The sequence below is a fragment of the Pristis pectinata genome, chromosome 26 (genome assembly GCF_009764475.1).
Source record: "Pristis pectinata isolate sPriPec2 chromosome 26, sPriPec2.1.pri, whole genome shotgun sequence".
NCBI lineage: Eukaryota > Metazoa > Chordata > Chondrichthyes > Rhinopristiformes > Pristidae > Pristis > Pristis pectinata.
In genome coordinates, this window is record NC_067430.1 from 1,048,544 (window position 1) to 1,076,010 (window position 27,467).

The following is a 27,467-nucleotide window of genomic DNA, read 5'->3' on the forward strand; positions in this document are numbered from 1 at the left end:
GATTGGCATCTCCAGACAGTGAGGGGTTTGGATGGGGTGGAGTTTGTTAAGTGTGTTCAGGAAGGATTCTTGACACAATATGTAGATAGGCCTACAAGAGGAGAGGCTGTGCTTGATTTGGTATTGGAAATGAACCTGGTCAGGTGTCAGACCTCTCAGTGGGTGAGCATTTTGGAGATAATGATCATAATTCTATCTCCTTTACTATAGCACTGGAGAAAGATAGGAACAGACAGACTAGAAAGGCGTTTACTTGGAGTAAAGGGAATTATGAGGCTCTCGGGCAGGAAATTGGAAAATTAAATTGGGAACAGATGTTCTCAGGGAAAAGTATGGAAAAAATGTGGTAAATATTCAGGGGATATTTGTGTGGAGTTCTGCATAGGCATGTTCCAATGAGACAGGGGAGTCATGAGAGGATACAGGAACAGTGGTGTACAAAGGCTGTAATAAATCTAGTCAAAAGGAGAAGAAAAGCTTACAAAAGGTACAGAGAGCTAGGTAACATTAGAGATCTGGAAGAGTATAAGGCTAACAGGAAGGTGCTTAAGAAGGAAATTAGGAGAGCCAGGAGAGGACATGAGAAGGCCTTGACGGGCAGGATTAAGGAAAACCCCAAGGCATTCTACAAGTATGTTAAGAGCAAGAAGATAAGATGCGAAAGAATAGGGCCTATCAAGTGCAGCAGTGGGAAAGTGTGTATGGATCCGGAAGAAATAGCGGAGGTACTTAATGAATACTTTACGTCAGCATTCACTATGGAAAAAGATCTGGGGGATTGTAGTGAGGACTTGCAGCGGGCTGAAAAGCTTGAGCATGTAGATATTAGGAAAGAGGAGGTGCTGGAACTTTCGGAAAGCATCAAGTTGGATATGTTGCCGGGACCGGATGGGTTGTACCCCAGGCTGCTGTGGGAGGTGAGGGAAGAGATTGCGGAGCCTCTGACGATGATCTTTGCATCATCGATAGAGACGGGAGAGGTTCCAGAAGATTGGCGGGTTGCGGATGTTGTTCCCTTATTCAAGAAAGGGGGTAGAGATAACCCAGGAAATTATAGACCAGTGAGTCTTACCTCAGTGGTTGGTAAGCTGATGGAGAAGATCCTGAGAGGCAGGATTTATGAACATTTGGAGAGGTATAATATGATTAGGAATAGTCAGCATGACTTTGTCAAGGGCAGGTCCTGCTTTACAAGCGTGATTGAATTTTTTGAGGATGTGACTAAACACATTGATGAAGGGAGAGCAGTAGATGTAGTGTATATGGATTTCAGCAAGGCATTTGATAAGGTACCCCATGCAAGGCTTATTGAGAAAGTTAGGAGGCATGGGATCCAAGGGGATATTGTAATGTGGATCCAGAACTGGCTGGCTCACAGAAGGCAAAGAGTGATTGTTGAAGGTTCATATTCTGCATGGAGGTTGGTGACCAGTGGTGTACCTGAGGGGTCTATTCTGGGACCCTTACTCTTTGTGATTTTTATAAATGACCTGGATGAGGAAGTGGAGGGATGGGTTAGTAAGTTTGCGGATGACACAAAGGTTGAATGTGTTTTGATAGTATAGAGGGCTGTCAGAGGTTACAGAGGGACATAGATAGGATGCAAAGTTGGGCTGAGAAGTGTCAGATGCAGTTCAACCCAGATAAGTGTGAAGTGGTTCATTTTGGTAGGTCAAATACGATGGCAGAATATGGTATTAATGGTAGGAGTCTTGGCAGTGTGGAGGATCAGAGGGATCTTGGGGTCCGAGTCCATAGGACACTCAAAGCAGCTGTGCAGGTTGTCTCTGTGGTTAAGAAGGCATATGGTGTATTGTCCTTCATCAATTGGGGAATTGAATTTAGGAACCGGGAGGTATTGTTGCAGCTATATAGGACCCTGGTCAGACCCCACTTGGAGTACTGTTCTCAGTTCTGGTCACCTCACTACAGGAAGGATGTTGAAGCCGTAGAAAGGGTGCAGAGGAGATTTACAAGGATGCTGCCTGGAATGCGGAGCATGCCTTATGAAAGCAAGTTGAAGGAACTCGGCCTTTTATCCTTGGAGCGACAGAGGATGAGGGGGGACCTGATAGAGGTGTATAAGGTGATGAGAGGCATTGATCGGGTGGATAGTCAGAGGCTTTTCCCCAGGGCTGAAATGGTGGCCACAAGAGGACATAGGTTTAAAGTGCTGGGGAGTAGGTACAGAGGAGATGTCAGGGGTAAGTTTTTTACTCAGAGAGTGGTGAGTGTGTGGAATGGGCTGCCGGCAATGGTGGTGGAGGCGGATACGATAGGGTCTTTCAAGAGTCTTTTGGATAAGTACATGGAGATGAGAATAGAGGGCTATGGGTAAGCCCAGTAATTTCTAGGGTAGGGACATGTTCGGCACAGCTTTGTTGGCTGAAGGGCCTGAATTGTGCTGTAGGTGTTTCTATGTTTCCATAAGCCTTCTTAACCACCCTGTCTACCTGTGTAGCCACTTTCATTGAGTCATGGACTTGCACCCCAACGTCTCTCTGCTCTTCAACACTGTTAAGGGTCTTGCCCTTAAGAGTGTACTGCCTCTTGACATTAGTCCTACCAAGGTGCAACACCTCATATTTATCCGGGTTAAACTCCATCTGCCACTCCTGTGCCCACATCTGCAGCTGATCTATATCACACTGTATCTGTCACCAATCTTCTGCACTATTCACTACTCCGCCAATCTTGGTATTGTCTGCAAACCTACTAACCCACGCATCAAGGTCCTCATCCAGGTCATTTATGTACATCACAAACATAATTTTTTTATTCTTCTAACCTACAGGAAATACAATTCCTGTCTACTTCATCCCTTCTCTACCGTTAAACCTGTCATCCTTGGAAATGGTGTGGTGAGCCTTTGCCACACTCCCTCTGTGGCGAGTTCATCCTATCTTGTGTACAGATTTGGTCTCCTTACCTGATACTCCAGGTCTGATCTCACCCTCGGGCAAGGTACAATCTGCTGGGAGGGAACACGGAAGGCTAACTCCAGTAGGGTCCTTCTCGCAACAAAGCCCTTGTAGCATGGTCTTGTTGCCACTCATACTCTGTTTATGACAAGCACAGGGGATCTGCAGAACTTCATGGCAAATCCCCAGTCCAGGCACTGGCAGCTGTTGTGTTATTTCATCACCCGACCAACAGACTGCAAGGATGTCTGCATCACCCTCACTGTAATGGGTACGGGTGTCTGCTGGACTGACCACTGCCTGATCCGTCCTGGTATCTCCAGCAGCAGAAGAGCAATGTTGAAGCTGTCCAGGAGCCCACAGGGGCAGCACCTCACAGACAACCTGTCCACTCCCACCCATAGGACCACAGACACTCTGCAGTGTGAGGGCTGCCCCAATGTACACTGCAGTTGTCACAAACAAGACACTTTGCTTATCTGACAAGAAGAGCCAGGTGTGATGAGAATGACTGGAAGATCCAGATGTTAGTTAACTGCAAATGCAAATGTTCTTGGACTGGAGACTCATTCTTTAAGGAAAGAGAAACAGTTTCTCAGCCACCTGAAGGCCAAGGTTTAGGAGAACACCAGAAGCACGGATGGGGGGGGGAAAAATGTATAAGATGCCTAGCAACTCACTGACAGTTATGGGAGGTGCACATTCTTCAGTGTCAGTAAGACCATCTCTGGCCCAAACACACAAGGACCTATCTCATTGACAGCCAAGAATAAAGGTGAACCTGTTACAGACAGGGAGACCTGCTATAAGCAATACTTGAGAGATTACCTCAACCTAACTCTGTCCTTGACGTGACTGCCTTTAACTTTGTTGCACAGCAACTTGTTCAGTCTGGCCTGCCACCTCTTCTCTCCAACAAACCACTGAGGAGGCCATACCCCTACTAAATCTGTCACTGCTGCTGGTCCACAACTCCTTACAGAGACCCAGTTCTGAGCTGCCAGATCCGTTCTGAGTTTGTCCCATTTAGCCTGTTTGTGGTGCTGTACAACATGATGGAGGATGTCCTCAGTGTGAAGATGGGACCTTGTCTCACAGCAGTTGTGATTTGACCATTTCTGCCAAAGCTGTCATAGGCAGATGCATCTTGGTCCACAGACCCAGTCTGACAGCTGTGTCCTTCAGGACTTGGCCAGCTCTGTTCGTGATGGTGGTGGCTGGACCCATCAGTTGGGAGAGGATGTTGCCACGTCTGACCTGCTGCCATGAGATTTCATGGGGTTTGGAATCAATGTAGAGGATTGAAGAATGAGCCACTGTTGTTTACTGATTGCCATCAATTGAGAAATGATGTTCTGTAGCTTTGCTGCAGTACATTATGCAGTGATTCTTTGTAGATTAGTTATTGCAATATTATTAACTCAGCTGGACCAGCCACATAATCACCGTGGCTCCAAGATCAGGTCAGAAGTTATGTTTCCTGTAGTGAGTGACACAGATACTTGGTATTGGTAAACAGTGAAAAACTTATCTTGCATACTGATTGTACAGATCAATTCATTACACAGTGCAGTTACATTGGGTTAGTGCACGGTGCATTGAGGTAGTACAGGTAAAAACAATGACAGTACAGAGTAAAGTGTCACAGCTACAGAGGAAGTGAAGTGCAAGGTCACAATAAGGTAGATCGTGAGGTCAGAGTCCATCTTGTCATTCAGTAGTCTTATCACAGTGGGGTAGAAGCTGTCCTTAAGTCTGGTGGTACGTGCCCTGATGGAAGAGGAGAGAAGAGAGAATGACCTGGGTGGGTGGGGTCTTTGATTATGCTGGCTGCTACACCAAGGCAGCAAGAGGTAAAGACAAAGTCCAAGAAGGGGAGGCTGGTGTCCGTGACACGCTGGGCTGTGTCCATAACTCTCTGCGGTTTATTGCGATCCTGGCAGTGCAGTTACTTGCCTGGATGAGTGCAGCTCCAGCAGCTGTCAGGAAGCTTGACACCATCCAGGAAAAAGCAGCACACTTGATGGGCACCCCATCAGTGACCCTAAATATTCATTCTCCCTACTTTTTTTTAATCAAAAGAAACTTTATTCATAATAAAAGACAAACTGTATACAATAATAAAGCAATGCTAACCTTTACATTCGTGTACAGATCAATCATTAGTGTTACTTTTTATAAAAACCACAGCACCGATGCCACCTGTGTGGCTCCCTGGGGTGATATCCCAATCCCATAGTTACAATATTTAAGGGGCTTCCTCGCCTGACCCCGCCCCTCCCTCTCCTGTGGCAGAAGAACCCTAAACTGTAGTCCTTCGCCACTGAGCCTTTGCATTGGCTGCACCCAGCTTCAGTGCGTCCCTCAGCACGTACTCCTGCAGCCTGGAATGTGCCAGCCGGCAGCATTCCCCTATGGACATCTCGCAGTGCTGGGAGACCAACAAGTTTTGGGCAGACCAAAGGGCGTCTTTCACCGAGTTGATGACCTTCCAGCAGTAGTTGATGTCCGCCTCCGTGTGTGTCACCAGGAACAGCCCGTAGATCAGAGAATCCTCTCTTATGCAGCTGCTGGAGATGAACCGTGACAAGGACCCCTGCATCTTTCGCCACACCCTCCTCGCAAACCCACAGCCCACAAAGAGGTGGGTGACTGTCTCATCCCCAGCGCAGTCCTCCCGGGGGCAGTGTGCGCTGGGAGTGATGTTCCGACCATGCAGGAAGGATCTGACTGGGAGGGCCCCTCTCACCGCCAGCCAAGCAAGGTCTTGGTGCTTGTTGGTGAGTTCTGGTGATGAGACATTCTGCCAGATGGTCTGGACAGTCTGCTCAGGGAACCACCCCATAGTATCCATCGAGTCCTTCTCCTGCAGTGTCTGCAGGATGTTCCGTGCTGACCACTGCCTGATGGACTTGTGGTCAAAGGTGTTGGTCCGGAAGAACTTTTCCATGAAGGACAGGTAGCGCGGCAACATCCAGCTGACTGGGGCGTTGCGCGGCAGCGGGGCCAGGCCCGTCCTTCGCAACAGCTGGGACAGGTAGAATCTCGGTACGTAGTGACACTTGGTGCCCACGTACTTTGGTTCCACACACAGCCTGATGCAGCCACAGACGAAGGTGGTCATCAGGACACACAGTGACTGCAGTGTGTACCATCTACAAAATACTCTCACCCAGGTTGCTCTGACAATACCTTCCAAACCCAAACCTCTTTCACCGAGAAAGCCAGAAGTGGAAAGAAGGATAAGGCCCTGCAACATGGAATTAGGGAGTTAGGAGCAGGAGCTCCAAGATTGTGGTCTCTGGATTATTTCCCGGGCTTATGTGCTGGTGGGTGTACGAATAGGAGGACAGGTCAGATGAATGGCTAAAGAGATGGCACAGGAGGGAGGCTTGGATCATTGGGACCATTTCTCAGTCAAGTGGGACCTCTACGGGTGGCACCTGAACTGGAAGGGAACCAATATCCTTGCAGGGATGTTTGCTCATGCTGTTGGCGGGGGTTTAACCTAGTTTGGCAGGGGGATGATAATGCAGACTAGTAGAGCAGCAGTTGGGGAGATGGAATCAAACGTGGAGGAAAAACCAATCAAGTCCAGTTGGCAGAGCAGACGGAAGGGTGGGGAGGACTGGTAGGCCAAACTGGATCTGCTTTAATTCAAGGAGCCTGACAGGTAACATGGGAATGCAATATTACTGCTGCCACAGAAGCATGGTTGAAAGAAAGGCAGGACTGGCAGTTTATCGTTTCAGGGTATAGACGTTATGTAACAGAAGAGGGGGCATTGCAGTATTGATCAGGGAAAACATCACTGCAGGATTCAGGGAGGACATGGAAGGCTATTCCAATGAGGTCATATGGGTAAAACTTTGAAATCAGAAAGGGGCTATCATTTTGTAGGGTTATATTAACCGTAAATGGGAGACGGAGGAGCAGATATGTAGATAATCACAGAAAATTATAAGCAACAGGGTTATAGTAGTGGGCGATTTTAACTTCCCCAATACTGATGAGGATTGCCTTCGGGGATTGGATGAGGCGGAGTTTGTATTGTGCTTCCTGGAGAGTTTTTTGAGCCAATACATTGATTGTTCTGCTGGAGGAGGATTTTACTGGCATTAATCTTGGGGAATGAAGCAAGGCAAGTGGTGTAAGTGTCAGTGGGAGAGCACTTTAAGGACATTGATCATAATTCTGTAAGGTTCAAAGTAGTTAAGGAAAGGAATAAGATTTATCCACAAGTTATGGTCGTAAACTGGGAGAAAGCTGATTTCAATCATGTAAGACAGGACCTGGTGAAAGTAGATTGGGAGCAGCTGCTTGTGGGTAAAACAACATCCAACAAATGGGAGTCTTTTAAACAGGATATGGTGAGAGTTCAGGGCTAACACATTCCATAAGTATTGGTATTGGTTTATTGTTGTCACTTGTACCGAGGTGTAGTGAAAGACTTGTCTTGCATACTGATCGTACAGATCTATTCATTACACAGTGTGAAAGGTAAGGATGGCAAGATGATGGAGCCCTGGATAACAAGGGATGTCGAGGGTTTGATGATGAAAGGAAATGAACCGTACAGCAAGTAAACATGACTGAAAACAGCAGAGTACTGTGAGGAATTCACGGTTGAGGGAGAGACTTAAGACATTAGTAAGAGATAAAGGGGCCATGAAATATCTTTGGCAGACAGATTAAGAAAAATACAAAAATATTTTACAAGTATATTAGGAGAAAATGGGTAACCAGGGACTGTGTGTATCCCCTTAGGGATCAGAGGGGCAATCAGTACATGGGGGCAGGTATGTGGGCAAGGTCCTAAATGAATACTTCTCATATGTACTCAGTAAGGAGAAAGACATAGTAGATGGAGAGTTCAGGGAGAAGGGTGGTGAAGCATCTTAGCATGAAGAAGGAAGAGGTATTCGACATCTTGGAGTATGTAAATCCCCAGGGCCTGCTGAGATGTATCTCAGGCTGAATAGGAGGTAAGGAAGGAGACTGCTGGGTCTCCAACAGAGATTTTTGTATCTTCGTTAGCCAGATAACTGCAGGACATTAAATGTGGTTCGTTGTTCAAGAAGGGCAGCCAGATTATTCAATAGATACATCAAAATCAAAAGGAAACTGGAGAGAGAGGAGGACCACTCAAAGGTAAAGGAGGGAACATGTGCTTGGAGGCAGAGGAAGTGGGCAAGGTCCTAAAGGAGTACTTTGCATCAGTATTTACCAAGAAGAAGGACATGGAGGATAGTGAGATCAGACCCTGAATAGTGTTGATGTACAGAGGGATCTTGGGGTCCAAGTCCATAGCTCCCTGAAAGTGGCTGCACAGGTTGATAGGGTGGTAAAGAATTTGTATGGCATGCTTGTCTTTTTAAGAACATAAGAACATAAGAAATAGGAGCAGGAGTAGACACTGAGTTCAAGAGTAGGGAAGTTATGTTGCAGTTTTATAAAACTCTGGTAAGGCTGCATCTGAAGTATTACATTCAATTCTGGTCGCCCCATTATAGAAAGGATATGGAAGTTTTGGAGAGGGTGCAGAAGAGGTTCACCAGGATGCTGCCTGGATTAGAAGGTATGCCCTATAAGGAGAGGTTCGACAAACTTGGGTTGTTTTCTCTGGAGCAGTGGAGGCTGAGGGGAAACCTGATGGAAGTTTATAAGATTATGAGGGATATAGATAGAGTAGACAGCCGGTATCTTTTCCCCAGGGTTGAAGTGTCTAATACTTGAGGGCATACATTTAAGCTGAGAGGGTGTAAGTTCAAAGGAGATGTGCGGGGGAATTTTTTACACAGGGAGTGGTGGGTGCCTGGAATGTGCTACCAGGGGTGGTGGTGGAAGCAAATCTGAAAGAGGCATTTAAAAGGCTCTTAGATAGGCACATGGATGTACAGAGAATGGAGGGATATGGGTGTTGTGTAGGCAGAAGGGATTAATTTATTTAGGTGTTTAATTACTAGTTTAATAATTTCTAGGGTAGCCTAGTAATTTCTAGGGTAGGGACATGTTCGGCACAGCTTTGTGGGCTGAAGGGCCTGAATTGTGTTGTAATTGTTCTATGTTCTATGTTCCAATTAGTTGGTCACAACATTGTGGGCCAAAGGGCCTGTTCCTGTGCTGTTCTATGTTCTATAGCTTCAGGCTTGATGAGTTGTAGGGAAACTAATGGAAAAAAATCTAAGATGCAAGATTTACCTACACATGCAAAGGCAGAGTTTTATTAGGAATAATGATACTAGCTTTGTTCGTGGGAATTACTGTCTCATTAATTGATAGATTTTTTTGAAGAGGTAGCTAAGTGTATCGATAGGGGCAGTTTAGTGGATGTTGTCCACATAGACTACAGGGCCCCACATGGTAAGCTGGGCTGAAAGGTTAGTGCCAATGGCCAGCTGGCAGAGTGAATCTGAATTTGGCTTAGTCAGGGGAAGCAGAGGGTGGTGGTGGAGGCTGGACTTTCTTATTGGAAATCTGTGGCCAAAGGAGTTAGTGCAGAGAGCCTTGTTGTTTGCAATATATATTAATGACTTGGCTGTGAATGTACAAGGTATAAGTTTGCAGATGACACGGAAATTGGTGGTATTGCGGACAGCACAGAAGGTTGTTTAAAGGTACAGCAAAAGGTAGATCAAATGCGAAATTGGGCAGAGCAATACCGAGTTGATATGTTGAACAAGGGTAGGACATACACAGTAAATGGTAGGGCCCTAAGGAATGTTGGTGAGCAGAGGGACCTCGGGGCATCTGACTGTAAATCCCTGAAAGGGGCAACATAGGTAGGTAGAGAGGGTGGTGAAGAGGGCATGTGGGATGCCTGCCGTCATTGGCTGTGGTAGAGATATAAGAGCTAGGATGCCCTGTAACAACTTTATAAAACATTGCTTGGGCTACACCAGGAGTAGTGTGCAGCTCTGGTCACCATACAATAGGAAGGATGTGGATGGCGCAGAGGAGATTCTCCAGGACAGCGCCTGGGTTGGAGGATTTCAGTTATAAGGAGTGATCGGATAGGCTGGGCTTGTTTTCCCCGGAGCAAAGGAGGCGGAGTGGTGACCTGACGGGAGTACATGAAATTATAAAAGACATAGGGTAGATCGTCAGAATCCTTTTCCCCTGGCAGGGGTGTCAAAAACAAGACAGCAGAGGTTTAAGGTGATTGGAAGGGGATCTGAGGGGTAAGTTTTCACAGAGATATCTGGAACACACTGCCAGAGGAGGTGTGGAATCAGATGCAATCACTATATTTAAAAGACATTTAGTTGTGCCAGTTGAACCGGCTTGGCATGGAGGGATATGGACGTAATGCAGGCAAATGGGATTCATGTAGGTGGACAAAACGGTCGGCATGGAGGTGGTGGGCCGAAAGGCCTCCTTCGTGCTGTACATCTCCGTGTCTCTAACATATGCACAGAATTACACTTGTTATTCACAACAGGAGGCCATTTGACCTATCAAGTCCGTGCCAACTCCAAGCAGTCCAATTTCCCTTTGTCTTCTGTCCCTGCAGTGTTTTCTGTCTCACACCCACCAGCTTCTCATTTGATTCTTTTGCCACTTACCTACACCAGAGGTCGTTTGCAGTAGCCAGTTCACCCATCAGCACATCCTTGAAATGTGGGAGGAAACCAGAGCACCAGGAAAAACCCTCCTGGTGACACAGAGTATCCGGAAACTCCACATAGACAGCACCTGAGGTTAGGATTGAACCCGGGTCTCTGGAACTGTGAGGCAGCAGCACTGACTTGCCCAAACCTGCGTCCAAGAGTTAAATTTCAGAGCTGAGGTGTGAGTGACTGTCTTGACATCCAGGCACCATTTGATTGACTGTGGTATTAGTTTACCCTGGTCAAACTGAACTCAGTGGGTATCAAAGGGAAAACAGTCCAGTGGTTGTTGTTGTATCTTGCAGAAAGGAAGAAACCTCAGGCAGAAAGCCTGGGGATCTCACTCAGGGGTTATTTGAGCAGCCTTGGCCGAAACATCTTTGGCTGCTTCATCACTGGCCTCTGTAAGGTCAGAGCTGGAGATGTTCAATTCCATTCTCAACTCCTCAACAAATGGAGCAGCCCATGTCTTCATGCAGCAAGACGTGGACAACATTCAGGCATTGGCTGATGAGTGACAAGCAACATTCACATCACTCAGGTGCCAAGGAATGACCATATCCAATAAGATACACTCTGACTGCCTGCCTTTGGCGTTCCCATCACTGGGATACCCCCCCCATCAGCATCCTGGGGGGGAGGGATCACCATTGACCAGAAATACAAATACTGTGGCTACAGGAACAGGTGAGAGATGAGATATCCTGTGGCAAGTAACCCACCTCCTAACAGCCCAAAACCTTTCCATTGTCTCCAAGGATTAAGTCAAGCGTGTGATGGAATGCTGCCCACTTGCCTGGGTGGGTGCAGCATCAAAGAAAGGTTCAACCCCATCAACAACCCTGGACATTCGTTCCTCCACCTTTGGCACACAGTGGCTGCAGTGTGGACCATCCAGGCTATTCCAATGATCTCTGCCACCAAGAGGCACAAGGGCAGCTGTTGTATCAGACCACAACCAGCTGCAGGTTCCCTTCCAAGTAGCATCTCCCATCCTGGAAATATATTAACAGTCCTTCATTGTTGCTGAGTCTGTATCCTGGTACTCCCTCCTCCCATCAGCACTGAAGGAGCACCACACGCTCACCCCCACCTTCTCCAGGGCAACACTGGCTGTGGAAGTGATAACCAGCTCCTCAAATCAAAATTCAAAAAAATGTTGGAAATATGCAGATGACAAAAACAGGAGTGTGGTAAACAGTGAGGGAAAGAGTAATGGACAGCACAAAACGTTTGCACATGCAGACAAGCAGCCAGTGAAATGTAACTCAGTAATGTGTGAAGTGACACAATGTAGTCCCTCAGGATTGGGGATGACTCGTTTCCACTCGGCTCTGTGGGTTCTGTGGTGCCTGATGAGGTCGACGTGGCTGAACCTTCGGCAGACAGTGATGGATGATGGTCTGGGTGAATGGGCAGGTCATCTGTGAACTGGTCTCTCCTTCCGCTGATTACACAGGGCCTCTGTGTGCTCCTGATGCATGGATCCAAGGTTCTCAGGACCATCCTGAGTACTCCTTCAATTCGGGAGATCGTGGGCCAGAGATTCCCAGCAGTCAGTGGGGATGTTGCATTTCTTCAAGAAACCTTTGAATCCTCGAATCTTGTCTGTTATGTGCCTGGTAACCTTTGTGCGACTGGGCTCAGGGTGGAGTGTCTGTTTTGGGAGTCTGGTGTTGGGCATGCAGCGACATGGCCTGCTGAGTGAGACCAGCTGAATGTAACTGGGATGTTGGCCTGGGAGAGGACACTGGCCTGCTTCACATCCTGCCAGTGGATTTGGAGGATCTTGTGGTGGTCTGTCCTTGAGATGCCTGCTGTAGGTAGTCCTTGTCTCAGAAACACCGAGAAGTGCAGGGATCACTGCTCCTCAGTAGACGATGAGTTTTGTGCCACGTCTAAGTGCTTGACCTTCAAGCACCCTTTTCCTCAGTTGACCATTAAAGGGTGTGTAGGGACAGAGGACGTACGGGTGTATGAGAGCTTGAAAGTGGAAGGACCTGATGAGAAGAGTGGTCAGCGAAGCACATGTATTTTCACAGAGTACAAAGGCAGGCAAATTACACTGAATGTATAGAAATATACTCAGGTTAGGTCACAGCTGGAATATTACATCCAATTCTGGTCACCTTCCTTCAAAAAAAATTGAAAGTTTTGTGATGGTGAAGACAAGGTTTACCCTCAGGGTCCCTGGAGTGAAGGATCTCAGTTATAAGGTCAGGCTGTAGAAGGTGGGGGGGTTCACTGAGCAAAGGTTGCCAGCTGATGCAGTAGAGGTGGACAAGATCAGGACATGTTGCTCCAGGGTGAATAGAGGAAAGCTGTTCCCATTAGTGGAGGGGTCAGGGGCCAGAGGCACAGATTCAAAATCTTGGCCAACAAATGAAAGGAGATTGAGGGAAAAGCTTTTTTTAACAGAGCAAAGTTATGATCTGGAGCTCACTGCATCAATGAACCATGGCTTTGAAAAGGCCATTGGATCGGCAGTGCAGAGAGACTAATTTATAGGTTGAGGCAAAAGAGTGAAAGAATAGGGTCACTCTACTGAGCTGGCACAGAGTCAGTGGGCCAAATGGCCTCCAACAGTGCTGTTACTTCATGTGATAAATATATTTCTAAGGTATTTCATTTATTGTAAAGTGTTTTTGAGTACCCTGAAATGAATGTGAGTGGTGATATAATTTAGTATTTTTCCATTTGTAGTACTGCAAATAATGAAAACATCAGAGTAGATATCAAACCAATTAGTTAAGAGTCATTGCCTCCAGCAATGAAGTCAGCTGACTGGAACCAGCTCCCATTTTCAGGAAGGTTTCCTTCCCTCTGCTTTGCTGGTGTGGGAGGTAACTTACACACATTCACACAGAGACGAGGGGGGCAGCTGGCGCTGCACCTGCCCCGGTGTGTGACTGACAGCAGGGTCAGAGTGAATCTCAGAGAGTCCCACGGCAGGCGAACAGGCTCTTCGGCTCAACATGTCCTTACCCACCACCAAGTACTTATCCAAACTCACCTCATTTATCTGCACTTGGTCCGTAGACTTCTGCCCCTTGGTGTTCAAGTACTTGTTGAGATATTTCTTAAAAGGACTTTCTGCCTCCACTGCCCCCCCGGGCCGTGTGTTCCAGACTTCAACCACTTTGTGGCTGAAAAGTTTCCCCCCTAAACCTCGTACCCCTCATCGTAAAGCTGTGCCACTTAGTTTTATACATCTCTGTCAAGAGGAAATGTTTCCGACTGCCTGCTCTGTCTACGCTTCTTATGATCTTTATGTCTGTCAGGTTCCCCCTTGGCCTCCTTCGCTCCAAGGAAAACAAACCCAGTCTGTCCTCCTGACTGACACATTGCATCCCGGGCAACATCCCGGTGAATCTACCCTGAATCCTCTTCAGTGACAGCATGTCTTTCCTATAACGCACTATTCTCCACTCAGGCCAAATCAATGTTTCATAAAGTTGTAACACAACCTCCCTGCACTTTTCCCTCCGTGGCCCAGGTAATGAAGGCATGTGTCCTGTATACCTTCCTCATCACCTTAGCTATCAGTGCTGCGAACCTCAGGCACCGTTGGACTTGTACATTAAGGTCCCTGTGTTCCCCAGTGCTCCCTGGGGCCCTACCATGTATTGTGTATGTAAGTCCTGTCCCTGTGAGTCCTCCAAAAGCGCATTGCCCCCCCCCCCCCCCCCCCCCACTGTACTTGTCAGGAGTAAATTCCCCTGCCATTGCTCTGCCTATCATTACCAATGGACTGTTAAACCTTGCAGTCTGAGACTATCCTCCTGACAAATGTCTGTGTCATCTGTGAACCTATTAATCATTCCTCCTACATTCATATCACAATTGTTAATGTATATAACAACCAGTAATGGTCCCAGCACTGATCCCAGTGGTACACCACTGGTCACAGCAATCCAAACACAAACACAACCCTCCATCTCCTATTACCAAGCAGATTCTGCATCCAATTTGTTAACTTACCCTAGATCCCATGGGCTCTAACCTTCTGCACTAGACTGCATGTGGAACCTTGTCAGGAGGTTTCCTGAAGCAGTTTTATCTCTGAGGTGGGACTCTTGGTTGAAGCCCCATTCCTGGAGCTGAGCACTTAATGTTGACCAACGTTTCAAAGCAGTAACACAGGCAAAGCACTGGTGGAGGTGCCATCTGGTATTGGTATTGGTTTATTATTGTCACTTGTATTGAGGTACAGTGAAAAACTTGTCTTGCACACCGATCATACAGGTCAATTCATTACAGAGTGCAGTTACGTTGGGTTAGTACAGAGTGCATAGAGGTAGTACGGGTAAAAACAATAACAGTACAGAGTAAAGTGTCACAGAAAGTGCAGTGCAATAAGGTGCAAGGTCACAACAGGGTAGATTGTGAGGTTAGAGGGTGCAGAGGAGATTCACCAGGATGTTGCCTGGGATGGAGCAGTTCAGTGATGAGGAGAGACTGGAGAGGCTGGGTCTGTTCTCCCTGGAGTGGAGGGGGTTAGGCGGGGACATGATTGAGGTGTATAAAATTATGAGGTGTATAGATAAGGCAGACTGCAGGGAACTTTTCCCCATATCAAAGGTGGATAAAACTGGAGGACACAGGGTTAGGGTCAGGGGTTGAGAGATTTAGAGGGGATCTGAGGGGGACCTTTTCACCCAGAGGGCAGTGAGTACCTGGAACACACTGCAGGAGAGAGTGGTGGAAGCAGAGTCACTGATAGCGTTTAAGAAGTGTCTGGATGAGCACTTTGAATCACCCAGACTTAGAAGTATATGGACTTAGTGCTAGAAGATGGGATTAACTATGGATGAGTTCACACAGGTCAGTGTGAATGTAGGGGCCAAGAGGCCTGTTTCCACACTGTACGACTCTGTAACTCCAGGACTTAATGTCGACCAATGTTCCAAAGCACTTCTGGAGGTGCCTCCTGAAAGGCAACATGTTAAAACAAGGATTTATGTGTCCTATCTGTGTGGCACAAGGAGTTGAAAAGGACCATTCAAACAAGATGGGGGCTTTTTGTTGTCCTGGCCAATGTTTGTATCTCCACCAACAAAAGACAAGATTTCTTTATTAGTCACATGTACATCGAAACACACAGTGAAATGCGTCTTTTTGCATAGAGTGTTCTGGGGGCAGCCTGCAAGTGTCGCCACGCTTCTGGAGCCAACATAGCACGCTCACAACTTCCTAACCCGTACATCTTTGGGATGTGGGAGAAAACCAGAGCCCCCGGAGGAAAAATTGAACCCGGGTCGCTGGTGCTGTAATAACGTTACGCCAACCACTACACTACCGTGCCTGCCCAGAACACATTAACTACTCGTTCATGTGAATTGGCTGCAGTAATATAGTGAGAGAACAGGAAAATACTTCATGTGGCCACGAGATGCAGAGGTGTGCTTGTTCTTCCCCCTCACTCTGGGTGAGATCACATGACTTGCACAAGACATTTTCTGTGGGGCACTCATTCATCCAGCAAGTGTGCCATTTACCTTGATATTCAGCCATGTATATTTTTAGGCAACATAATATGTAGGGCTGGCACAGTGGTGCACCGGGTAGAGCTGCTCCCTCACAGCTCCAGAGACCTGAGCTTAATCCTGACCTCCAGTGCTGTCTGTGTGGAGTTTGCACGTTCTCCCTGTGACTGCAGGGGTTTCCTCCCAGACCCCAAAGACGGGCAGGTTGGTAGGTTAATTGGCTCCTGTAAGTTGCCTCTAGTGTAGGTGGGGGGTAGAACCTGGGGGTTGTTGACGAGAATGTAGGGAGAATAAAATTAGTTATTGTGGGATGAATGTAAATGGATGTCTGATGGTCAGCATGGACCAGGTCTCCTTCCAGCACATAACTCTGTGGCTCTCTAATCATTATCTCCCATGCAGAGCTTTACGACTGCATCTGGCATCGGAAATCCAAATGCATTTCAAGTGGCAATAAGAGCAAATATTGTCATCCAGGTTTATCCAAGCAATCCTTTCAGTGACTGTATATCCCAAGGGAAGGTTCTGCCTTTGCAAATGATTTACTATCCAGGAACACTGATATTTAAAAATAATGAGGTATCACTGTTTCGGTCACTATAAAATGGTCGTTAATTGGTTTCCTTTATATTTTGCTGAATTTGAGATGGGAGGAGTTCAGGGACAAGGGATATCGTCATGAAGGTTGGACTGGAGAAACTGCCGTCATTCTCCTTGGAATAAACAAGGTTGAGAGCAGAAATAATGGAGGTGAATGAGGTTTAGAGGGGCATGTGGAGTAAAGTTGTTCCTTCAGGCAAATGATTCAAGGACCAGGATATACAGACAAAATTTTAGGCCAAAGCTACAAGAGGTATGGGAGGAAAGACGTTTTCTATCCAAGGTGTAATTATGATTCACTGACTGAGGATCAATCACTATTTTCAAAAGAGAATTGGATGGGAACTGGAGAGAGAATAATCTGCAGGGCTTTGTGGAGAGGGTGTTCTACTGTGGCCCCAGATATCATTGACTCTGGGAATCTCAGTGAGCGATCTCAGGGATGATCAGGCCGGAGGTGTTTTCTAAATACCGACTGGCAGTAACACTTCACACAAGTTCACTGCTGTAAAGTGTTTTCAGATATCTGATGGTGAGAAAATGTGCATGGTTTTCACATGAAGGGTGAGCACCGGCTACAGTAGCCAAGCTGGGTGAGCACAATGCATGTCTGCTGTCACGTCCCGGGGACCTGTGAGGATCTCCGTCACGTCAGGTTCCCGGCCCATTCCCTCGTGGGAAGAGTTAGACTGGGGGGAGGGGAGGGAGATCCTGGGGTGGTGGGTGGGGGGAGGAGAGGGATGGGCTGCTGATGTGTTATAATGAGTCTGGGGGTGTGATGAAGGTGAGTGGGTGTGGAGGAGAGGTGAGGGGGATGACAGAGGGGTGTGGAGGGTGACAGGGGGTGAGAGTTTGAAGTAGCGGTGAGGGGGTGAAGGAGGGGTGGGGGGTGAAGGAGTGGTGAGAGGGTGAAGGGGATGTGGGGGGTTGATAGAGGGGTGGGGTGATGGAGGGGTGGGGGTGTTATGGGTGGGGGATGACGGAGGAGTGAAGGTGGTGACAGAGGGGTGGGGGAGTAACAAGTGGGGGGTGACGGAGGGGTGGGGGGCTGACGGAGGGGTGAGGGGGTGACGGATGAGGGGGTGATGGAGGGGTGAGGGGGTGATGTAAGGGTGAGGGGGTGATGGAGGGGTGGGGGTGTGACGGAGGGGTGACGGAGGGGTGAAGGGGTGACAGAGGAGTGAGGGGAGTGACGGAGGTGTTGGACTTTTAATGACAATCTGTATCGAGATGTGGACCCCCTACCTGTGTGTAGGAATGTGCAGGTCATCAGAGGTGCTGTGATTAAATCAACAGTCCACGTAGTTGCCTGTAACATTCATGGTGGTTTTGTTAGTGTTACTGATGGCAACTTTTGGACTATTGTTATTGTGTAACTTAATATGGAAATCCATAGTCCACTGCTGATGTCAATGATCACCCTCAAGCTGAAACAGAAAACACTGGAAATACTCAGTAAGTCAGGCAGCGTCTATGGAGGAAGAAAATATCATTGCTTCAGGTTGATGATCTTTTATCAGAGCTAGGAAAAGTTGGAAATTAGAGGCAGGTAGGAGATGGGACTTGTGTGACAAGGAGACCAGGAGATCGTGAATGTCACAAATGGTCCGAGTGGCATTCTCAACATCTTTTCCCCTTTCCTGCAGTTTAATTTATTTTCTCATCTACTCACTTTTCTAAGTCCTGGTGAATGCTTATCGACTTGAAACGTTAACTGTCTCCCTCTCTCCACAGATGCTGCCTGACCTATGGAGTATTTACAGAAATTTTTGTTTTTATTTCAGGTTTACAACTTTTCCATATTTTCCTCTGATGCAGAAAGAGGTCATTTTAACTCATCAAGGCTGTGCTGGTTCCTTCATGAACTTTCCATGTAACCTAATCTCCCCACATTCTCATCAATTTCCCCCAAATTGTAGCACTCTCTCACACGCACACACACACACACACACACACACACACACACACACACACACACACACACACACACACACACACACACACACACACTCAGAGCAATTTGCAGTTGCCAATTAACCTCCGAACCTGCACATCTTTGAGCTGTGGGAGGAAACAGCTCAATAGTAATGGCTAACACGAGGGGGCATAATTTTAAGGTGATTGGAGGAAGGTATAAGGGGGATGTCAGAGGTAAGTTTTTTTACACAGAGAGTGGTGGGTGCGTGGAACGCCCTGCCGGCAGAGGTGGTGGGGACAGATACATGAGGGACATTTAAGAGACTCTTAGATAACCACATGAATAATAGAGAAATGGAGGGCTATGTGGAAGGGAAGGGCTAGATAGATCTTAGAGCAGGATAAAATGTTGGCACAACATCGTGGGCTGAAGGGCCTGTACTGTGCTGTAATGTTCTAAACAGGGGCATCTGGAGGAAACCCACATGGTCATAGGGAAAAGGGGCAAAGTCCACACCGACAGCACCTGAGGTCAGGATTGAACCGGGGTCGCTGGGGCTGTGAGGCAGCTGTGCCACTCTGCTGCCCGATTGGCTTTCAGATTATGTCCAGTTCTCTGCACTTTGTGGAAGGCCCAAAATGAAGAAGCTGTGTTCTGGCAGGTTCTTCACCTGTCTCTTACCTTGCTCCTCCTCAGCTGGTTCCCTGTACCTCCTAGGTTTTGAGAAGATGTTAAACAAAACTCGCTTCGTTCTGTATCGTCTAATTCTCTTTCTCCCTCTCCCAGCCTTTGTTCTCTTCTCCCTCAACCTGCTCTTCAACTTAGGACATGCCCATTTCCTCACTTCTCCCAGTTCTGATAAACCTCATGGACCTGAAGTATCAGCTGTTTCTCTTTCTACGTGTTTCCAGAATATTGCTTTTATTTAAGAATTGCAACATTGCTTTTACCTAATTTTTTGAATGTACAATGGAACTCTCCCAGGTAAACAATATGAAATATCACAGAATTTAGAATGCTTTTATTTTCTCATATACATTCCAGTTTTGAGTTGGCCGGCTATAAAATGTTTATGAATTAGGTACCGACGTGCATTGAGAATTGGTTATCAGGCAGGAAGCCAAGAATGAGAAGAAATAGACCCATCTCAGGTTGGCAGGTTGTGACTGGTGAGGTACAACAGGTAGCGGCAGGTTGTGACTGGTGACGTACAACAGGTAGCGGCAGGTTTTGACTGGTGAGGTACAACAGGTAACGGTGCCTGGAACACAGCCGTTCATAACCTACATCAGTGACTTGGCTGAAAGGAACAAAGGTTATATTTTGCTGTCTGTTAACAATACAAAACCAGGTGGGGTTGTGAGCCGGGGAAGGAGGGAAAGACACTTCAAGGGAATATGGACAAGCTGGATGAGTGGGTCAGAACGTGCCATGGGGAACAGCATGTAGAAAGATGCGAGGTCACCCACCTTGGCGAATATAACAGAAAAGCAGAAGGTTTGTTAAATGGCCCTGTTGAACTTCAAAGAGACATGGTTATGCTTGTACACAAGTCACTGAGGGCCACCAACGTGTACGTGCAGCCAGTGAGCAGGAGAGCAAACATTGTGTTTGCTTTTGTAACAAGGGGGTTTGACAACAGGAGTAACAGAGTCTTGTCACAGTTGTATAGGGCCTTAGCCAGACTGCGTTTGGAACGTTGTGCACAGCTCTGTTCTCCTTACCCAGGAAAGTACCTGCCGTAGAGTGTATGTGGTGAAGATCCATTGGGCTGTCCCAGGAATCGCCAGATGGCCACATGAGGAGAGATTGAATCGATTGGGACTGAATTCTCTGAATGAGAGGACATCTGATCAAAACTTACAAAATTCTTAAAAGGCTTGAAAAGCTAGTTTCAGGGCTGGTGTTTCCTTGGTTGGGGAGACTTGGACGGGGGGCACAGTTTGAGAACATAGGAAAGTGATATTTCTTCATTCAGAGGTTGGTGAAACTTTGGGATTCTCTACCCCCAGAGAGCTGTGAACATTCAGTCACTGAGTTTATTTAAAACAGAGATGCATAGATTTCTGGACATTAAGGGAATCTTAAAGTAAAGATTAATATTTTAAACATGATGTGTGCTGCTATTGGATTCTGCAATGTCTGTTCAGCCATCACAATGATAGTGCCCTTGCTAGAAGTTGGGAATCTACTTGAATTGGTCCCATCCACAGCTGATGTGAGACAAGTGTGTTCCCCAGAGATAGCAGTGCTTGTGGTCATCAGCATGAGCCACCCCTCCACCACAGACCACAACATTCAGATAGCTGTCTTCTCTTTGTGATTTTGGAACGTAATGTGAACAGTGGCAGAGACAGTAGAAGGCTGATAAACTGTTTCCAAGTGATGTTGGCTCAATGGATTTCCTTTTTTGTACAGAAACCTTGATGGATTCCACGACAGCAACAGCGGAGCTAGGGTGGACAGCCCATCCTTCCACTGGCGTGAGTACCTTCTCTGCACAAGACATTTGTTTGTCATTGGAGCACAGGAGTATTGAGATAACAAGGGATAGTAGGGGTGTTGTACATCGAACCAGTGGATCGAGAAGAGAGAGATAGCATAACATTTAGCAGTGAGTAGCTCCAGGCCTTGTTTGCAAAGAGCCAGCAGAATACTCAGTTTCTCAGACTCCTGCTACTATCCTCAAACTTCAAAGTCTCATGGTTAATTTGGAGGTGAGGGGAGGGAAGCAGAGCTTTAGGGGACATGGTAGGTGAGGGAAGGGAGGGCCGAGGAGATATGATTCAGGATTAGGGCTGCAGTTTGTAATGTTTATCCCTATTCAGCCATACCCAATGGAGACAACCTATGTCCCAGGTTGTATCACTGACAAATTTACTACAACAATGTCAAGGCTTTTATCTGAATTGTGATGTTATTTTCCCATTTGTTTATAGTGAAATTATAACAACATTGGTACAGACAGAAAGAAAGAGCTGTCTGTTCTCCAGACTCGATGACGAATGCTGAGCAGATTCCTCTCTCTGGCCACCTGACAAAACACAGTCAGGTCCAATCACACACTCCAGACCTGATGTTCTACGTAAAGAGGAAACCTGCCAGATCCTAGCATGTATCAGAGTAACTGGTATGTCCAAAGCTGGGTAGGATCCTCCTTTACATCAGCATCACTTGATGATTTTAAACAAGAGAGGAAAATTAAACTGCAACCTCAAGTATATGATGTAGGCACTTGCACAGAATTGTTTGAAGTGAAGCCCACATCACAAGCCTCAGAGACGGCTAATGCAAGGAAACATTTTAGTGCAATCCTTGCATTAAATATTTATGTTTTCATGTAAAATTTCCATGAATTTTGTTATATTATTGTAAAATGTTCTTATGTTTTTATATCATAAACCTTACTCTGTTTAATGGCAGTAAACATGGAAATGACAGTCAATGAACTTTGAAAACATTACCCGACAGACTTCATTGGAGATATTCTGCTACATACTTAATGGTAGTGTAGTCTCCTCCACCACTTGTCCAGTGAACCAGTCAGCACTGTTGACTTGACGTCTGCATTTAGTTGGACAATCAGAGTTGCTGACTTAAAATGTACCATAAATAGCAGCACAGAAGGAATTTTAGTCTATACACATGGGTGGAAACTGACATTATTGGGCTCGGGACCATCAATGTTCTCCCTGATTTTAATTTTGGTTAACTTCAATGATAAATAAAATTGTGCAAAGTATTTTATGAGCATTTGGCTCGTCTTCTTCTGGCTGGAGGGTATGCTTAAAATAACTCCCAAAAGCTACTGAATGAGATACAAAAGATACTTGGAGCAACAGATTCTAGAGAGTGATTATTTCTAAATTATTCATAACTTCGAAGAAGCTGATGATTTTTTTATTGACTGTGGAGGAAAGCAAAGTTCCTATACAAGAACTGCAAACACCCAATTTTTCAAACTGTGGTTTTCAAACTGTGAAAGAACACAGTATGTTCCAGCAGATATGTGATTGGAATACGAAGGATGGTGACTAATCATGGAAACATAGAAAAACCTACAGCACATTTCAGGCCCTTTGGCCCACAAAGCTGTGCCGAACATGTCCCTACCCTAGAAATTACTAGGCTTACCCAAAGCCTTTCTCATCTCCATGTACCTATCCAACATATATATCCTATAAAGCTGCAACAATACCTCTTGGCCCCTAAATTCAATTCCCCGATTGATGAAGGACAATACACCATATGCCTTCTTAACCACAGAGTCAACCTGCGCAGCTGCTTTGAGCGTCCTGTGGACTTGGACCCCAAGATCCCTCTGATCCTCCACACTGCCAAGAGTCCTACCATTAACACTATATTCTGCCATCATATTTGACCTACCAAAATGAACCACTTCACACTTATCTGGGTTGAACTGCATCTGCCACTTCTCAGCCCATCTTTACATCCTATCAGTCCCAATGCATCAGCAACGGGTGGTCCATCTTATGGGGCTGACATGCTGGTAGCATAATGTGGGTCAGTTGTGTCGCCTGTGGTAGTCAGCATGTGCAGATTTCCCATTCTTCAAGTCTTCTGTAGTACATACATCACTCAGTCCAATAGGTCATTGGCAGAATTATGGACCCACTTTTATTGGAATGGTCTGAATGAATGAGGGGAAGTTAGTGGCTGTTTTTTTTATTGAATACGAGAAATAGGAAATGCTAGAGGCACATGACAGGCCAATCAGCATTTGAGAAGAGATTGGTCATGTGTTTTTGACGAGAGACTGGTTTAATAGAAAAGTCTGTATCCAGAACTTTAGCTCCACCCTTCCCTCTGAAGTTGATTCACCTGCTCTGCACATCCATGAGTTTCTGTTTCTTTTTTTAACTTGTGCTTTAATGAATAAATTAATCCTTTCCCAATAAGAGAGCCATAACCCCACCCCATCCCCACTATTCTTAAAATCTCGCTTTAAACATCTTGCATATCCATGGGCACTGATGTGTCCCATTTCATTAATGTATGAACACTGAGCCTCAGGGAGAACAGAAATGCTGACAGCCAGTCCCTCTTTATGAGTCAAATACTATCTGCGGGAGACTCCTTCGATTCTCCACTTGAAGTTTCTTCCCAATTACAGAGCCTCGCTGAATATTTTACATACAGATAATGCTAATCTGCTGTGACATGTACGGCTCTGTTAAATGGAACACAGATTAAGAATCATAAAGCAGGCAATGCATGATTTCCCCAGCAACCTGAATTCAATTATAATCGTTAATGTGTTGGACCTAAAAGTACAGACTGCCTTTTCATAAATAATTCATGTCTCTGGTTAGTATTAATCCCAGTTAAGTTGTTTGCTGCTGTTCAGAATTTGACATTGAGTCATTGATTATCTTTTGTACACCAACAGTATGAGTAGAGGTGGGGGAAATGCAAGTACAAGGCGCCTGGTCACAGCAGAGACACAGCCTTATTGTAAGAAGGAACAGAACTGGTCTGCGCAGGGTGGGACTGGCAACTTAATGTTCCAGGGTATAGACATTTCAGGCGTGGCAGAATGTGGTGCAAGAGAGGAGGGGGAGTCACACTTCTGATTAGGGAGAGCATCACAACAGTACTTAGAGAGGATATCCTGGAGGGATCCTCCAATGAGGCCACATGGGTAGAACATAGGAGATGGGCGATCACTTTGCTGGGGTTATACTGTAGGCCTCGCAATAGTCATTGGGAATTAAAGGAACAGATTATGTAAGCAAAGTGTAAGAGCATTAGGGTTACAGTAGTGGGGGATTTTAACTTTCCCAGTATTTGTCTGGGATTGCCTTAATGCAAAGTACTCAGAAGGAGCGGAATTTGTTAAGTGTGTGCAAGAGAGTTTTTTGAGACAATATGTAGGTCGTTGTACCAGAGACGGGGCTGTACTCAAACTTATCTTAGGGAATGAAATTGGGCAAGTGGTGAAAATGTCAGTGGGAGAACACGTTGGGAACTGTGACCCCAGATCTATAAGTTTCAAGGTAGTTATGGCAAGGCTAAGTTTGGTCTTCAAGTTAAGGTCCTAAGTTGAGGGAAGGTGATTCAACAGCATAAGAGCCTGGCAAATTTTGAGCAGATGCTTGCAATTAAAATTACGTCTGACAAGTGGGAGTCTTTTAAAAAAGAGTTGGTAAGAGTTCAGGGACAATATGTTCTGGTATGGGTGAACATTTAAGATGGCAAGGCTGGGGAAACTTGGATGACAAAGGCTATTGAAGCTTTGATTAGGAAAATAAAAAGAAGCATATTTCCGGTAAAGGCAACTGGGATCAAGTGAGTCTCTTGAAGAATATAGAAGGTACAGGAGAGTACAGAAGGAAGAAATTAGGAAGGCAGAAAGGGGGCGATGAAATATCCTTGGCGTGTAAAATTAAGGAGAATCCAAAGACATGACGTAAGTATATCAGGAGCAGGAGGATAGCTAGGGAAAGAGTCAGTCCCCTTAGGGAACAAAGGTATAATCTATGTGTCGAGCCAGGGGATGTGGGCAAGGTCCTAAATCAATACTTCTCACCTGTATTCACCAAGGAGAAGGAATGAAGGATAGTGAATTTAGGGAAGGGCATGTGGAGAATCTGGAGGGGGGAGAGGGGGTGGGGAAATAACTCTCTGGGGCCAAATGAGATCTATCCCAGAATGCTATGGCAGGCAAGGGAGGAGATTGTTGTGGCCCTGATGGAAATTTTTGCATCTTCGTTAACCACAGGAGACGTGCCAGAAGACTGGACGATAGCTAATGTTATAGCTTTGTTATAGCAGCACTGATCCCTGCTGAACACCACTGGTTACAGACCTCCAGCCAGAATAAAACCGTTCCTTCACTACCCTCTGTCTTCTATGGACAAGCCAGTTCTGATTCCAAACTATCAATCTGCCGTGGATCCCATGCATCTTAATCTTTCTGATCAACCTACCATGAAGGACCTTGTCAAAGTCCAGGTAGGCAACATCAACTGCCCTCCTTTCATCAATCACCTTGGTCACCTTCTTAAGCAAATCAATCAAGTTTGTAAGACATGACCTGCCCTGCTGTGCTGACTGTCCCTAATTAGGCCACATTCTTCCAAATTTCAGTAAATCCTATCCCAAAGAATCTTCTGATGTGAGGCTCACCAGCCTATAATTTCCTGGATTATCCCTAATTCCCCTCTTAAACAAGGGAACAACATTGGCTCTGGGACCTCGCCTGTGGCTTGAAAGGATACAAAACCCCAGGAATCTCTTCTCTTGCTTCTCTCAATAACCTGGGATAGATCCCATCAGGCCCTGGGGTTTTATCCACCTTAATGCTCTCCAAGAGACCCAACACAACTTCCTTTTTTATCTCAAAATGGCCAGCATATTAGAATACCCCACAATGATCTCACTACCCCCCCATGCCCTTCTCCTTCGTGAATGCAGATGCAAAGTACTCATTTAGTACTTCACGAACATCCTCTCACTCCAGTCATTAATTCCCTCCTTTATCCTTGAGTAGTCCTGCCCTTTCCTTAGTTACCCTCTTGTTTTTAATGTATGATGTCACTACTTTTAAGAGACCATCAGACAGACAGTTGAATAAGCAAGGCATAGAAGGATACAGAGCTAATGTGGGCAAATGGGATTGGTGCAGATGGGCAAACAGCTTGGTAGAATGCCTGTGACTCTCTGACTTACAGGTTTGAGGGGCTGAATGTCCCAATCCTGTCCCACATTCCTGTGGTAACACTTGTATCTCTGTGACAGATTAACATACACAGATGCACAACAGCAGAGGCAGTTCTGTGAGACCACTCAGCTGATTCAATTCACCAAAGATGGGGATGAGGTCTCATGCAGTGACAGAGGGTGGGGGCCATCTGCTGAGACAAAGGGATGAGGGACTGGCTGCAGTGACAGAGGGTGGGGGCCGTGTGCTGGGACAGAGGGGTGAGGGACTGGCTCTAGTGACAGAGGGTGGGGGCCGTGCGCTGGGACAGAGGGGTGAGGGACTGGCTCCGGTGACAGAGGGTGGGGGCCGTGTGCTGGGACAGAGGGGTGAGGGACTGGCTCCGGTGACAGAGGGTGGGGGTCGTGCGCTGGGACAGAGGGGTGAGGGACTGGCTCCGGTGACAGAGGGTGGGGGCCGTGTGCTGGGACAGAGGGGTGAGGGACTGGCTCCGGTGACAGAGGGTGGGGGCCGTGTGCTGGGACAGAGGGGTGAGGGACTGGCTCCGGTGACAGAGGGTGGGGGCCGTGTGCTGGGACAGAGGGGTGAGGGACTGGCTCCGGTGACAGAGGGTGGGGGCCGTGTGCTGGGACAGAGAGTGAGGTCAGGGAAGAGAACCCGGCATGGTCCACCCACCCGACTCCCTTCCATGCAGTTGGCTGCTTGTTTCTAAATGCAGCGGGTGCACATGGCTGGGTCTGATGGTATAACTAACATTGCTCCCAGCTTCCCATTGCCCAGTGATCTTTTGTAAAGGGAGAGTCCAGTTCACATTTTGAAGCTATAGATTTTGTCCTTTTTTAACATTAATGTTATGTTATTGAATACACTTAACTAACACAGTGATTTGGGAAACTGGGAAATAAAATTAGTTTGGGCCAAGGGGAATCTGCAGGAGGAACCCATGGACTGCAGACAGAGGGCAGTGTCATTGGGCTTCCTTCTGTGCTCTCTCTCTTTGTGGTGAAATTAAATTGACAAATGGGTGTTGAGATTGATTTCAATGTAAACAATCCCAAGCCGTGTCCCAGCCTCCCTGCAGCTTCCCTGACTCCAGGCTGGAGTTGGCAGGCAGCCAGTCCACTTCATTATCAGACGAGGTTGGGGGCCTTGAATTAACCTGCTTTTCAGGTTTAACTCTGGGTGGCTGGATTGGCAGTGTAAATGTGTGCACTAATACTTACCATAAATAATGGCCAAGGTTGTCCT

At 46.6% G+C, this 27,467-nt stretch overlaps 1 protein-coding gene across 1 annotated transcript in view; it reads left to right on the plus strand.

Annotated features, from left to right (window-relative positions):
- The window catches only part of LOC127583547 (ephrin type-B receptor 2), a 277,407-nt gene that overhangs the window by 119,260 nt on the left and 130,680 nt on the right, over positions 1–27,467 (plus strand). The window contains exon 2 of the mRNA XM_052039645.1: positions 20,954–21,018. Coding sequence (XP_051895605.1) covers positions 20,954–21,018 — 65 coding nt within the window. The remainder of the gene's footprint in view (positions 1–20,953; positions 21,019–27,467) is intronic.